Here is a 14098-nt window from a genome sequence, read left to right on the forward strand (position 1 = left end):
GCCTGGAGGGACCTTAAGGTTCATCCAGTACCCCCTGTGCTGTCCCAGGGACACCTCCCACTGTCCCAGGCTGCTCCAGGGTCCAGCCTGGCCTGGGACACTGCCAGGGATCCAGGGGCAGCCACAGCTGCTCTGGGCACCTGTGCCAGGGCCTCACCACCCTCAAAAGGAAGCACTCCTTCTAAAATTCATCTGGGAAATGTTCTGGGATTCACCCCATGAGTGAAAACCCTTCCAGTGAAGGAGGGTGCACACGCCACCCTCATGGAGAGGTTACAGGGGCAGAACACCTGGGGGAACCAGCACAGAACAAAACAAGGACTGTCCTGTCACGTGCACCCACAGCCACAGGAGCTCTGCCAAGTTTTCAGGCCAACTTCAGCTTCAATGGACTCAACCTCTTCACTGGCTAGAAATGATTCCAGCTTTGTGCACCCACCCCAAAGAGCCCCAGAGGCACAGCCCCAGTGCCAGCACACACCTGTGCCAAAGCTGAGCACACAATGACAGGATCAGGACACTGTCCTGGCCCACAGACCCCCTAAAACACCCAGCTGGCACCAGGCTGGCACCCCTGCCCTCCTCCCAGCTCTCTGCACCTCACACTGCCCAGGACAGGACCCCTGGGTAGGGCAGGGCTCCAGGCTGCACTTGGGGAGCAGCACCCTCACAATGCTGATATTGTTTGGGTTACCTGGATCCCAGGGGACTGAGATCCACCCCAGGCCAGCAGGTCACTGCCTGCTGCTGCTGCAGAACGTGGCAAGGGCATTTCTCAGCCTTGGCAACCTCCCAAGTCTGGAGTTTAATCACCAAAACACCTCATGGCAGCTTGTTTGCCCTGGAAAGTGCATTTTACTCACTGAGTTTAGGATGCACCAGTCCAGATTTGACTTAAAACTGATGAATTACACTGAGTTTTAGCAGAAATGAAAATGTTCCCACAGCATTCCAGCAATCCTTTCAAATATAGAGAGAAGCTGTATTACAGTGCAAATGCGCTCTCAGGAGGGGTGTGCTCCTCCAGCCCCTCCAGAGGGTGCACCAGGAGCCTGGGCTGGGGCAGGGATGTCCCAGTGCCCTGGACATGTCCCAGGAGCACACACAGAGCTGTGCCAGCAGCGAGAGCCCCAGCAGAACACAATACTCACAGGAAGCTTTGTGAAGGCAGGATTGGTGACATGTTTTCCAAAGGCATCTTCCTGGAACTGCAGCAGCTGCACCACCAGCCCAGCCAAGGTTTTGTTGGTAGGAGCATCTGCCTGAACGTACTGCAAGACAAGAAGCACAGTTTGCTGGGACAGGGAAGCTGCAGGGAGGCTGCCTGGGGACAGCCCAGCTCCCTGCTGCACCTGCAGAGCAGAGCTGGAGCATTTTGGGATCCCTGGGAAGGGCTGCAGGGGGGTTTGCACAGGAGGAGCACCCAGCAGAACCATCTTCCAGCTTCAGGCTGAACACCCAGCACTCACCTGTGGCTGAGCTCCCCAGCTGGCTCCAGACAAGGATTAACCACTCAGGCTGAGCTCAGCCCCTATAAAAGGACCAGGCTCGTGCTGCCCACACACACAGAGCCTTCTGCAGCCACCTCACAGCCTCCTGCTCTAATCAACTCCCAATTAATCCTCAGAGCAGCCCTTGGTATAAATAGGATGTCCTGCACAGAGGGAAAAGCTGAGCCACACAAAAGCATCTGTGATGTTTTGGGACAATCTGAGCAGATGCCAAGGTGCAATAAAATTACATTTACATTGTGAATGTAAAATCACAGCATGGAGTATTAAACCCTTCCCACGGTGCTGAGTTTGTGTCACCCCTGATATTCAGTATTCACTCACTGGATGTGAGCTCCTTGCTGTGCCAGGTGTCTGCCAAGAGGAGAACAAACATCACTTTTCCAGGTAGAACATGGAGCAATTTGAGCTGCCCCAGTCTCTCAGCTGGGTAACTCCCAGCTTTTCCTCTTCCCTCAAATTAGGTTCTTCTAAAACCCCTTAAAAATTGAGTTTGAGACCCAGACCCTCGAAGTTTTAAAGCTGTGGTGCCAAATACCAGTCAAACCTAATTGAGCTTTGCAAAGCATCAGCTCCAAAGCCAAAGGCATCACAAAGACACAGAGGGAATGGAAACAATTACAATTTCAGTGTCTGACCACCCTGAGATGTGAATTCCCCCAGCACTTTCTCAGGAGCAGGCACATATCTGAGAAATTAAATCTTCCCAACTGAAAGGAGACAAATTCCCCTGAGGCTCCTGAGTGTCCTGTCCTGGGTATAAATCCTGAACTAGAAACACGAGCCTGGAAAGAACTGGAGGCTAACATTTCAAAGCTGCATTTCAATTTGCCCTCTTCCCTCCCCCAGGAATTAATGTTTTAATTACATCAAAATCACAGAATATCCTGAGTTGGAAGGGATCCACAGAGATCACTGAGTCCAACTCCTGGCTCTGCACAGGACTTTGGCCAAGGGCTGGAGGGACAGGACACAAGGAATGGCTCCCACTGCCAGAGGGCAGGGCTGGATGGGATATTGGGAAGGAATTCCTGGCTGGGAGGGTGGGGAGGCCCTAGAATAGAATTCCCAGAGCAGCTGTGGCTGCCCCTGGATCCCTGGCAGTGTCCAAGGCCAGGCTGGACAGGGCTTGGATCAGCCTGGCACAGTGGAAGTGTCCCTGCCACGGCAGGGGTGGCACTGGGTGATCCTTAAGGTCCCTTCCAACCCAAACCAGTCTGGGGATTCTATGAACTTCCTCCAAAAAACAAATCCAGAAGAAGTGGCATCCTTGTACTGACTTAATATATATTTTCTTTTTCAGATGTTTTCCTTCAGAAGGAAATTACATGAGAATGCACCTTGCAAAGCCTATTCTTAGACAGGTGAACTTTTCCAGGCAGTCATTCCTTTTCCTGCAGCTCCCATTTTTACCTCTTGCAGGAGGCACTGACAGCTGGAAGCTATAAAGGAAGACAACACCTTCTCATCCTCCCTTGCTTTGCCACTATCCTGTAGATCCTTTTAACGAGGAGCCCATTACCTTGCCTGAGGCTCCCCGAACAATAAGGGGGGAAACCCTTCAAAAAGAAGGACAAGACTCCCTTCCATTATTTCTGCATCCTAATGAGCAGCACAAATGGGTCTTCAGGCAGTAAAACACAGCAGACAATTTCCCAAACAATTCACAGTGGGTTTGAGGGACCACAGAGGCATCAAGTGCAACAGATCTCCAGGTTCTGTCCTCATGTCCACAAAATGATCCTGCAGCAAATAAAGGTTTCTAAGCAGTAAATTCCAGAGGACAGAATGATGCCCTGTTCCATAAGAGGATTTTGCTCTCCTGCTGAAATGCCAAAGCCCCACGGACACAGCAGAGTTTTCCAACCTTTCCACAATAATTAGAAACACAAAACCACCTCCAATCTTTAAGCAGAAAACGTGTGGTCAGGAAGCAGAGTGTGAGCAGCAGCAGCAGAGGGAATCTCTGCAGCCAGAGCTGCACTGCAGCTGCCCTGGGAGCATTTGTCACCGAGGGGGGACAGATCCAGGGCTGGCTGTGATGTGGGCACTGACCTCAAACCCCCATGAGCTCTGCTGTGCACACACCTTCCCCACACAAAGGGCACTGCAGCTCAGAGCAGCACACAGGAGCCACGGGAAAACCCACACTGAAAGGCTTTGATCTGGGTCAAACAAACCCCTGTTCCTTTCCAAAGGGGAGAACACAGAAAAGCTGCACACAGACCCCTCCCTGGATCCAACCCCAGGCAGGCCCAGGAGGACAGCAGGGCCACAGCCACTGCGGGCAGCCCCTGGGGACAGCAGGGCCACAGCCACTGCCAGGGCAGCCCCTGGGGACAGCAGGTGGTGCCAGCCTGGCACACTGATGGCACAACTGTCCCCAGCAGCTGCCAGTGTCAGCCTGTGCCCTGCTCCAGGATATTCCTGGCAGGGAGCAGGAGATCCCAGCTCTGCCTGGAGCTCTGCCCTGCAGACCCTCCCTGGGCAGCAGCCCCAGCTCAGGGATGTGCTCAGACCCCTCTCCCTGGACCAAGGGGGTCCCAGCTCTGCTCCAGGGCTCCCCGTGCTGAGCCGTGCCCTGATCCCCTCTGACCAACATCCCACATGCTCCTTACAAACCTCAGCACCCTCCTCCTGCCTCCCAAAAATCAACTGCTCCAGCCTTTTGTCTCAGAGGGGCAGAGCAGTCAGAGCCACCAGAGCTCCCAGGGCCAACAGATGGCTATGGATCTGGATATTGCCCTGGACATGGAGTTGGATATTGCCCTGGACATGGAGCTGGATATTGCCCTGGACATGGACAACACACCAGGAGGGCTCCTCAGGGAGCTCAGCTGCAAGGCCAAGGCCAGGGGCTGCATCCTTCATCAGGCAGCTGCTAAACCCCTCCCAAACTACCTTAGAAACAGGTCTTACAGACAATAAATAACTGCTTTGGGACACTGCATTTTAATATGAAGGACGTGGCTTACTGAGAAAGGAACTGCCTAAACAATGCACAGTGTTATAGATAAATGAGCATTAATATAACAAAAAGAGAATTGCCCAGTTTACTTCTGAACTGGGAATTTCTAAGTAACTCTGGTGACATCAAGGTGCTCATTACAGTCTACCTAAATTACTCTGAACAAGGGATGGAGGGACAGGACCCAGGGAATGGCTCCCACTGCCAGAGGGCAGGGATGGATGGGAGATTGGGAAGGAACTCCTGGCTGGGAGGGTGGGAAGGGTCTGGCACAGGTGCCCAGAGCAGCTGGGGCTGCCCCTGGATCCCTGGATATGTCATGGACAGGGCTTGGAGCAGCCTGGGACAGTGGAAGTTGTCCCTGGCACAGTGGGAGGTGTCCCTGCCCATGGCAGGGTGGAATGGGATGGGCTTTAAGGCCCCTTCCCCCCCAAACCATTCCAGGATCCTGTGACTTTGTTCTGTTAAAGTCTGTCAGAAGCCCCAGGACTCCAAACCCATTCCCAGCTCCCAGGGAAGCAAAGCTCCAACATCCCCAGTGCACCCTCACTGCCTGGGAAGGAGCTGGGCACCTCCTGCATCCCTTGATGATCAGAAACAACACAAACCAACTTCCAGACACCACACACACAAACTGGGAGCGGGAGGGAGCCTGGAATAAATCAGCTCAGCACAATATCAATAATTTCATTTTCTGTCATTGTGTTTGGTGCCTGTCAATGAGGTTTTCAAGGTGCACTGGGAGTCTTCCAAACTACTACTGAAACTTCTTTCATTCTCAATTGTACTCTGGAGATACAGGGAGCTCCCCAAGAGCTGTTCCTGTCCAGAGACACACAGAGCTCCCCAACTGCTGTTCTTGTCCAGAGACACACAGAGCTCCCCAAGAGCTGTTCCTGTCCAGAGACACACAGAGCTCCCCAAGAGCTGTTCTTGTCCAGAGACACACAGAGCTCCCCAACTGCTGTTCTTGTCCAGAGACACACAGAGCTCCCCAATGCTGTTTGTCAAAGTTGTCAGGAAAAGGTTAGCGTGTCAAGAGGCCTGCTGTACTCTAGAGACACAGAGAACTCTTCAGTACTAAAGTCTTGTCTAATATAGAGACAAAATGAGCAGCTCTGTAAATGCAGCTCTCCCACTCTCCCTGTGCCTCCGGACCTCTGGATCCTGACTGAGCTTGGTGCTGCTCTGGGATTCTCTCCAGCTGATCCCCAGTGTCCCTGGAGCTGGACACACCAACTGCTGCTGACAGCTTCACCACTGAGATGTACAAACATCTATTTTTAAGAGCATAAACTGGACAAAGGCCAGTTAAAATCACCATGTACCTCTCTGGAAGGAGCCACGCACCTACAGCGGGATGGAAACAGAACAAGATGAACCAGAGAGTCCATTTACAGCGCATCCAAAAGGGAACCAGCCCTTCCCTCTGCAGTGTTAAGGCTCCATCTGTAAGCACTGGTAACAACTTTCTTGTTTCCCCAAACCAAAATCACTTTTCATTTTTTAAAAGGATTGTCACAGCAACGTTTCAAAACTCACTCGCCCTACAGAGTCTCCTCAGCCTAACTCTAATTACCTTCCAGAGCCACGAGAAATAAATATTTTATAACAATTTATAACATAATAACATAATTTCTATAATAAAATGACATAATTTCTATACTATAACAACATAATTTCTATAATAATAAATAATTATAATAATTTTTTAATGAGCAATTTGAAAGGAGGGTTTTTTTCCCCTTGGCTCTCATTGCTGCACCACATTCCCCCTGCCCAGCCAGTCCAGAGACCAGCCTGGCAGGGGGTGCAGAGCCACGCAAACACTTTCTGTGCTCAGCAGGGCACCTGGGCCCTGCTCAGAGCAGCGATTTCCTGGGATCCCGGCGGTGCCCGGCCGGGACAGGGAAAGGGAAAACCACAGCTCCTCCAGGGCGTGGGACAGCACCGCAAGCGGAACGAGCCAAACTGCACAAATATTCTGTTACATTGCCCTGTCCACACAAAGAGCTCGAGCCGCTGCTTCAAAGCGCTCCCCACGCCCCGATCCGAGCTGCAAGGAGCTGGAAGGACTGGAAAAACAAAAACACACCCGAGCCCCAGCTGCCTTCACCCCGCAGCGCCCCAGCTCAGATTGCCAGGTCAGATTCCCGGTCTCAGATCCTCCGCCACACAAAGAGCCCAGCCAACAGCCGGGGCTCCTCCGTGGGTGACGGACACCGGGCCGGCCCCGAAACCGGGGGAACACCGAGATTGTGCAGCTGGGGCCGCGCAGCATCCCCGGGCACCGCTCCGGCCCCAGCAAAGCTCCTCCAGCTGCGCTGCAGCGCCGTGCGGACCCGCTGCAAAGTTACACCCGGGGCATTCCTCACGGTACCGAAATGAAGTTATAAAATCAGCACGCGCGGAAAAAAACCAAAACACATAAAGAAAGCGAGGCAGCCGAGGGGAGCGAAGCGCGCGAGGAGGAAGAGGAGCCCAAGGGCAGCAGCGGCGCTGCCGCGGGCGAGCTCGGGGCAACACGCGGGGCCGAACGCGGCTCCCGACGGCTCCGGGGGATTTTCCTCCTTTTCCTCCCTTTCCCAGCGCTCCAGACACCGCCAGGGCGCGGCTGGAGCGAAACCCAGCGGGGCCGGGACCTGCCCGCACAGGAAAGTCACTGCCTGGGCCGGGCGGGCACCGGCCGGGCCCCCGCGGGCAGCGGGAACGTCCCGGGGCCACCGGGGCCGCCCCAAACACGGCCCCGGGCGCGGAGGGAGCGGAAGCGTGCCCGGGGCTGCCCCCGGCCCAGCACCGCGCCCGCCGCAGCGGCGAGGCCGCGGGTCACAAAGAGCGGCGGAAACCTCCGGCCCCCCGTCCCATCCCCGTCCCCCCGCCCGGTGCCCGCCGCCCCCGCCGGGCCGCACCTTCTTGTAGTGCTTCCCTAGCCACACGCGGACCGAGTCGAGCTGGGACACGGTGTCGGGGCTCTCCCAGAACTTGCCGGCGGGGCCGCCGTCCTTGCGGCGCGCCGCGGCCAGCGCGGGGCCGGGCCCGCCCGCCGGAGCCGCCGCGGGGCCGCTCCCGGGGCCTCCGCCCGCCGCCAGCGCCGCCGCCGCCATTGTCCCCGCGCGCCCCGCGCCGCGCATGCGCTGCGCCCCGGCCCGCGCCCCGCCCACCCCGGGAGCGCGCCCGGGACCGGAACGGGAACGCGGGCGGGAACGTGCTCGGGGGTCGGAATGGGAACGCGCACGGGGACGCGATCGCCAGTGTGCTCGGGGATGCGAACAGGAACACGAACGGGAACGTGAACGTGCTTGGGGATGTGATCGGGAAGGTCAGCGGGAACGCGCGCGGGAACGCGCACGCCGCTCCTGTGAAGCCCCGCCCCCGCCCTGGGGCGGCCCCGCCCAAGCCCTTCCCGCTGAGGGGCTCCGGGTCCCGAACGCGCCCGTCCGTGCCCTCGGTACCGGCCGGGACTGGTCCGAATGCACCGTCCGTGCCCTCGGTACCGGCAAGAGAGCTCTCCGGACCCCGAACACACCGTCATGCCCTCGGTGCCGCCCGGGATTGCTCCGAACGCACCGTCCGTGCCCTCGGTACCGCCCGGGATCGCTCCGAACGCACCGTCCGTGCCCTCGGTACCGCTCCGGTGTGCTCCCGCCCCCGCCGCTCAGGCCCGGTGTGGAGACCCTGAGGTGCAATTAGGGAATAAATTGGGTGCTGCCATAATTACCTGCAGGTATCTGCACCGAGTCCTCACTGCCGGGTACCTTTACCTTTCCAGAATCACATCTAGACCCACGGAATGGGTCATTCGGAAGCAGTTTCCCCCAAATTCCCTTTATAGAAACCACTTAGTTTTGAGTCTCTACTAATGTTTTATTTGTGAAATGAACATAACAGAGATATCTTTTAAAAAAGCAAAAACGTGTATAGAACTTAAAAATACAACGCAGTTCAAGCATTATCAAACAGAGTGTCAAAAAGTCCATCATTAAAATCACAATGCCCAGTATAAAACAGTCCCTTGCATTACTTTGTAGTTTGTAAATGTTCCCTTGTCCCTTAACACTCCAAACAGAAATAAACACCTGCAGGAAAGGAAACCTCTGGAGATACAGGGAATAACAAACCCACTAAACATCCAGAAATCTGAACTTCAGAATTTCAGAGCTGCCATTCTGAAAGGGCAGCAAAGTGCATCCAGCAGAGAATTCCAGAAGGGTTTGGGTTGGGAGAGCGATGAAATCTCATCCCATCCGACCCCTGCCATGGCAGGGTCACCTCCCACTGTCCCGGGGTGCTCCCAGCCCCAGTGTCCAACCTGGCCTTGGGCACTGCTGGGGATCGAGGGGCAGCCACGGCTGCTCTGGGCAGCTCCCCGGTTGGGATAGGGGTCCGGCCTGGCCGGGTCCCACCCCGGGATCGACACTGGGATCGGGGCCAGGATCGGGATAGGGATGGGGATTGGGCCTGGCCGGGTCTCACCCCGGGATCAGGATCGGGATCGGGACCGGGGCCCGAACGGGTCCCACGGCGGGGCCGAGGCTACAGGGCCCCCACAGGCCACGCCGCCCATTGGCTCTGCCGTTGCCATGGGAACAGTTCTCACCGCCCATTGGCTCTTCCGTTGCCATGGGGACAGACTCCGCCCCGCGCCCACGCCAGGCTTCGCACTGTGGCGCCGCTGGCCGGAGGGAACGCGCGGGCCGTCTCACTTCCGGGGAAGGGCCGGAAGTGAAGCGCGCGCCGCGCCGGAAGCGCGCGCGGGGGCTGCCGGGAGCTGTAGTCCCGAGGGGCGGCCCGGCGGCGGCAGTCGCGGTGCGGAGGTCGGTGCCGGGCGGGCGGGGGTCGGACCGCGACCCCTGGGGCGAACCGGGGGCCGCGGGGGCGGGACGGCGGCGGGAGGAGGGGCAGGAGCGGGGGATGGCGGCGAGCAGCGCGGGGCGAGGCGGGGAGGGCCGTGCAGGGGCCGCGGCCTGTGCGGGCGGGGCGGCGCGGGCGGGGATGCTCGGCGGCACCGGGGATGCTCGGCGGCACCGCCGGGGCCGGGGATGCTCGGGAGGCCTCGGGGATGCTCGGAGGGGCTCCGGGGCACCGCTCCCCCGCGGGCCCTGGGCGAGGGGCCGGTGGGAGATCCCGGGAAGCGGCCCCGGGAGCGCGGCATCCCCGGAGCTCCATCGCTGCCCGGGCAGGCTGCGCTCCGCCCGCACGGAGCCGCGCTCCCGCCGCCTCTGCCCCTCCGTGCCCGCCCGTGGCTCGGCCCGCTGTCGCCGCCGGGCCCGCTTTGCCCCGTGGCCGCGGGAGCTGTGGCTGCCGTGCCCGTCCGGCCCCGGGGCTGTCCGAGCCCGCTGGCACCTGCAGCCCTTCATTCCCTGCCGCCCTGCACCGCTGGCAGCCAGAGCCCGCGGGGCTGCGCCTAACGAGGGCTTCCTGCCCCCATCCGCTGTCCTTCGGCACAAATATCCAAAAGTAAAACAAATCTCTGCTGCAGGGGCGTGCTGCCTGTGCCCGAGCCGGGCAGGGAACCCTTGGCGCTGGATGTGCAGGCAGCAGCGTTTCTCTGTCCTTTGTTCTCCTCACAAAGCACTCGGGGCTCTGCCCCTTCCAACACCGCTGGAGTACCCCAGCAGCCAGTAATGACAATTGCTGGGATTTTCCCCGTGCCTCTCTCGGGGGTGTGGTTTTCTCTCATGTAGTTGTTTTCCAGTGGATGGAGGAGCCCCCACAAAGGCCCGATTCCTTCCCATCCTTGGGGATTTGATCTGACAGTTTCTGTGCTCAGTGCCTGGTTCCACTCTTTGCCTGAGTCTGTTCCTAACAAACTTTCACTGTCCCTTGTGCCGCCCGGGTCCCTGGAGTTTGCTGGGTGTGAGCCATGAGGCTCCAGGCTCCCATGGCTTCTCATCCCAGCTGTGCCACTGCCTGTCCTGTGTCATCCTGGGCCATTTCTTCCCAAATCCAGTGTCCTCAGAGCTCCCACATCTCTCCTGTCATCAGACAAAATACATTCTGAGTGTTCCCGTGCTCCTGTCCATGCTGGTCCTGCATCCCTGTGCTTCCCTGGGGGCTGCAGCAGCAGCCACAGTTGGACACTTCTTATTTGGGATCAGGATGTGCAGGAGCAAACCCTGGGATGTCTCCCAGGCTGCTGGATGTGCTAAAAGTGATTCCAGGTCGGGATCCTGGTGTCAGGTTCAGCAGATCCTTTATTCTCCTCCCTGTGCCCCCAGTGTGGCTCTGACTGGTTCCCAGTGAGGCTCCCGGCGCAGCTGGGGTCTGCAGGCAGGATCACACCAACAGCTGGGCTGGAATCCTCCTTAGCCAAGGGGATCTCTTGTTCCTCTTGGAACCTCATCCCCAGAGGGTTCTCCATTTTTTATTTCTTTGTTCTTGAGCAGAAAAGACCATTTCTATAAACTTTATATTGCATTTACCCATTCGGGTTGGAAGGGAATGTAAGGATCATCCCATCCCATCCCACCCCTGCCACGGCAGGGACAACTTCCATGATCCCAGGTGCTCCAAACCCTGGGGCATTCCAGGGATCCAGAGGCAGCCCCAGCTGCTCTGGGAATTCCCTCCCAGCCAGGAATTCCCAATTCCTAATCTTCCAGCCTTCCCAGAATTCCCAGCCTTGGGAATCTGCCCCCAGGGCCACAGAAGAGCTCCCTGACTTTGTTCCCTGCAGTGATTTATCACCCCAGGGACGTTTCCCTCTGAGATTCACCACAGCACACGCGGGGTTTCATTTCTGCCAAGTCAATTTGCTCTGTTTTTATTGATTTCATCCTTGGAAAAGGCCAGGTGTGGCCCTGGCAGCCAGAGCAGGTTGGTGTCCGTGTGTCCATGGGGAAGGAACCACGGACAAGGTGTCACATCCAGAGATGTGGCCAGAAAATGGGGTGGGTTTATTTGATGCCTTTTGTTTTTGGTTTTTTGTTTCGGTTTTTTTTTTTTGCTATTGAAGTAATTTTGTCTTATTGAAAGCCAAAGTGAATAATTGGAATGATAATTGCAGGCTATTAATTGCATGCACAGGAAGTCATTGATGGGGACAGTTCATGTCCACAGAATCGCAGAATATCCTGGCTTGGAAGGGATCCACCAGGATCATAGAAGTGCAGCTCCAAACCAGCTTTGTGTGTAAATGCTGACCTTCAGTCCTCACCCATCTGATCTCAGGATTTTATAGAAAATCCTTGTTGCTGTTTCCAAGAATCCCTACAGTGTGTTTAATACTTGGCATGACAGATAAAACACCTCAAAACAAAGTTGGTTTTCTTGTTTGAGTGAAAGTTATAAATAGGAAGTTTAACACAGTTTCAGTAAAGAACATTATCAGAAGTACAGTTCTCTTTCCTCTCCAGTTTTTTTTCCTTTAAACAGAATGATGGCAATAATCTACTTCATCCTGGCCTAAAAGGCTTTTAAAACCCCCTCATTTTCACCCCAGAGCCAAAGCAGAAGCATTTGAAAGGAAATCGCCATTCTAACCTCAGTTTCTTTGTCTCCCTGCTGCTGTCCCAGGAACGCCCTTCCCGCCGGGATGGAGATGTTCTCGCTGAATTCCCTCAAAGGTAGGAGCTGCCGCAGCCCGGGGGGTTCCTGTGCTCCAGGGGGAGCTGGAGCAGGGGGCTGAGGAGGAGGAGGAGGAGTTCCTGGTGTGAGGAAGGAGCTCAGCTGTGTCCTGGTGGCTGCAGCACGGAGGGGATGTGGCAGGAGGCTGGGACAGGGCAGGATTTCAGGGCAGCAGTGGGACTGGGCAGGGAGGAGCCCTGCAGTGTTATCCAGAGACACTGGACATTGTTTGCTGTTCAGCTTCAAGTACGGGTTTTGTCCCTTTTAATTTTGTCCTCCTAAATATTCCTGTATCCCTCAGTACCAGCTCCATGGGCTCTTTGTCCTTGGGATTTGATCCTGTGATACCTGTCACTGTCACCATGGCTCTTTTCCCTGCCACTGCTTTGCCAGCCTTCCTTTCTATCATATTTTGTCCTCAGAAATCCCTCCAGTCACTGTTTCCTGTTTTAACTTGTGGATCTTTCCTGACTTCTGTTACTTGGTCTTAATGGATAGAATGGACTAAAATATTCCAGCTCTGGTTGAGGCAGAGGCACCCTCCCTCCATCCCAGGGAATTCATCCTGGCACTCAGGAAACCCAGCAGTGACCCCACCACTCCTGCCACTGCCCTGCTCTGAGCCACCAGCACTGGGATTTAACTGAATTGAAACTAAAAATCCCAGAATTCTTCCCAGTCTGGGGCAGGAATTGTGTACAAAGTCACCTCAGCTCCTGCCCCAAATCCTGCCTGTGCGGTTGGAGAGATGGCACTTCCCTGCTGAGGGCTGGTGGTTTGTCATGGCCAGGCTGGCTGTGGGACTCTGGGATGCTCCAGCCCTGGGGATAAAGGAATTCCTGAATGAAACTTGGCTCCTTAAGGAGCTGCTGCCTCTGCACAGCCTTGGCTGGAGGGGCAGGTCCAGCCCAGCTCCTGCAGGAGCTGCCCGAGCTGGGGGATGGCTCTGGACATGCTGCCTGTGCTGCCTCACGCTGCCCTCTGCAAAGTAAAGATACCTGGGATCGGTGACTTCTGCAATTTTGTAATAAATGACTCTTCACTGCTGCTTCTGTGCCCACAAGATAATTTTTATATCATTTTTGGTGACAAACCACCAGCCTTCCTCAGCCCTGACTGTCCCTGCACACTGGGACTGCCTGTCAGCCTCTTCCCCTGACTTTTCCAGCCCCTGTCTATGTTTCCAACGTTTTCCCAGCTTTTCTAGCCCCTGCTTTTGTGTTTCTGAGGGTTTCCCAGCTTTTCCAGCCCCCTGCCCATGTTTTTCCAAGGTTTTCCCAGCTTTTCCAGCCCCTTGTTTCTGAGATTTCCCCCAGCTTTTCCAGCCCCCTGCCCATGTGTTTCCAAGTTTTTCCAGCTTTTCCACCCCCCTGCCTGTGTTCCCAAGGTTTTCCCAGCTTTTCCACCCCCCTGCCCATGTTTTTCAAGGTTTTTCCAGCTTTTCCAGCCCCCTGCCCATGTTTTTCAAGGTTTTTCCAGCTTTTCCAGCTCCCTGTGTTCCCAAGGTTTTCCCAGCTTTTCCACCCCCCTGCCCATGTTTTTCAAGGTTTTCCCAGCTTTTCCAGCCCCCTGCCCATGTTTTTCAAGGTTTTCCCAGCTTTTCCAGCTCCCTGTGTTCCCAAGGTTTTCCAGCCTCCTTTTCCTTCCAGTCCTCCTTGAAGATTTTATTTCCAAACCACCTCAGTTTATTCCTGAATAAATAGTAAAAATCGTGGTAAAACAATAAAAATAATAGTTTCTGCAATGTGCTGTCACAAGATTAACACAGGATTAATTCCCTTCGGTGGAATGAGTTTTCCTCTTTAGTGGTCTGGGTGATCTTTGGATGATTTTTGAATGAACAATCAGTTTTGAATTATTTTTCCCATTTTAGTGGACCAATCCCTTAAAATTTGTAATCCAAGTGCCAGAATAACTTCAGGTCTTTCAAAAAAAAAACTGGGTTTTTTGGTCATCTGGTGCTGATTCAAGATCTGGGTTTGTGTTTGCATTTGGGGTTTTTGTGTTTGGTTGGGTTTTTTGTTTGTGTTTTTTTGTTGTTGTTGTTTTTGGG

The 14098-nt window shown here is 55.6% G+C and overlaps 2 protein-coding genes across 3 annotated transcripts in view; one reads left to right on the forward strand and one right to left on the reverse strand.

Annotated features, from left to right (window-relative positions):
- Positions 1-7546, reverse strand: part of SMARCC1 (SWI/SNF related, matrix associated, actin dependent regulator of chromatin subfamily c member 1) — a 65017-nt gene extending 57471 nt beyond the window's left edge. The window contains exons 1-2 of one of the 2 annotated variants that reach the window (XM_030971481.1): positions 7389-7546; positions 1152-1271 (exon numbers count right to left, since the gene is read on the reverse strand). The gene's annotated coding sequence lies outside the window, so the exon portion shown is untranslated. The remainder of the gene's footprint in view (positions 1-1151; positions 1272-7388) is intronic. The other variant, XM_030971482.1, reaches the window with a different exon arrangement.
- A 1669-nt stretch (positions 7547-9215) lies between these two features.
- Positions 9216-14098, forward strand: part of DHX30 (DExH-box helicase 30) — a 31439-nt gene continuing 26556 nt past the window's right edge. Inside the window, exons 1-2 of the mRNA XM_030971478.1 lie at positions 9216-9293; positions 11995-12044. Of these exons, the coding sequence (XP_030827338.1) occupies positions 12014-12044 (31 nt within the window). The 5' untranslated portion in view covers positions 9216-9293; positions 11995-12013. The remainder of the gene's footprint in view (positions 9294-11994; positions 12045-14098) is intronic.

The sequence above is a fragment of the Camarhynchus parvulus genome, chromosome 2 (genome assembly GCF_901933205.1).
Source record: "Camarhynchus parvulus chromosome 2, STF_HiC, whole genome shotgun sequence".
Taxonomy (NCBI): Eukaryota; Metazoa; Chordata; class Aves; order Passeriformes; family Thraupidae; genus Camarhynchus; species Camarhynchus parvulus.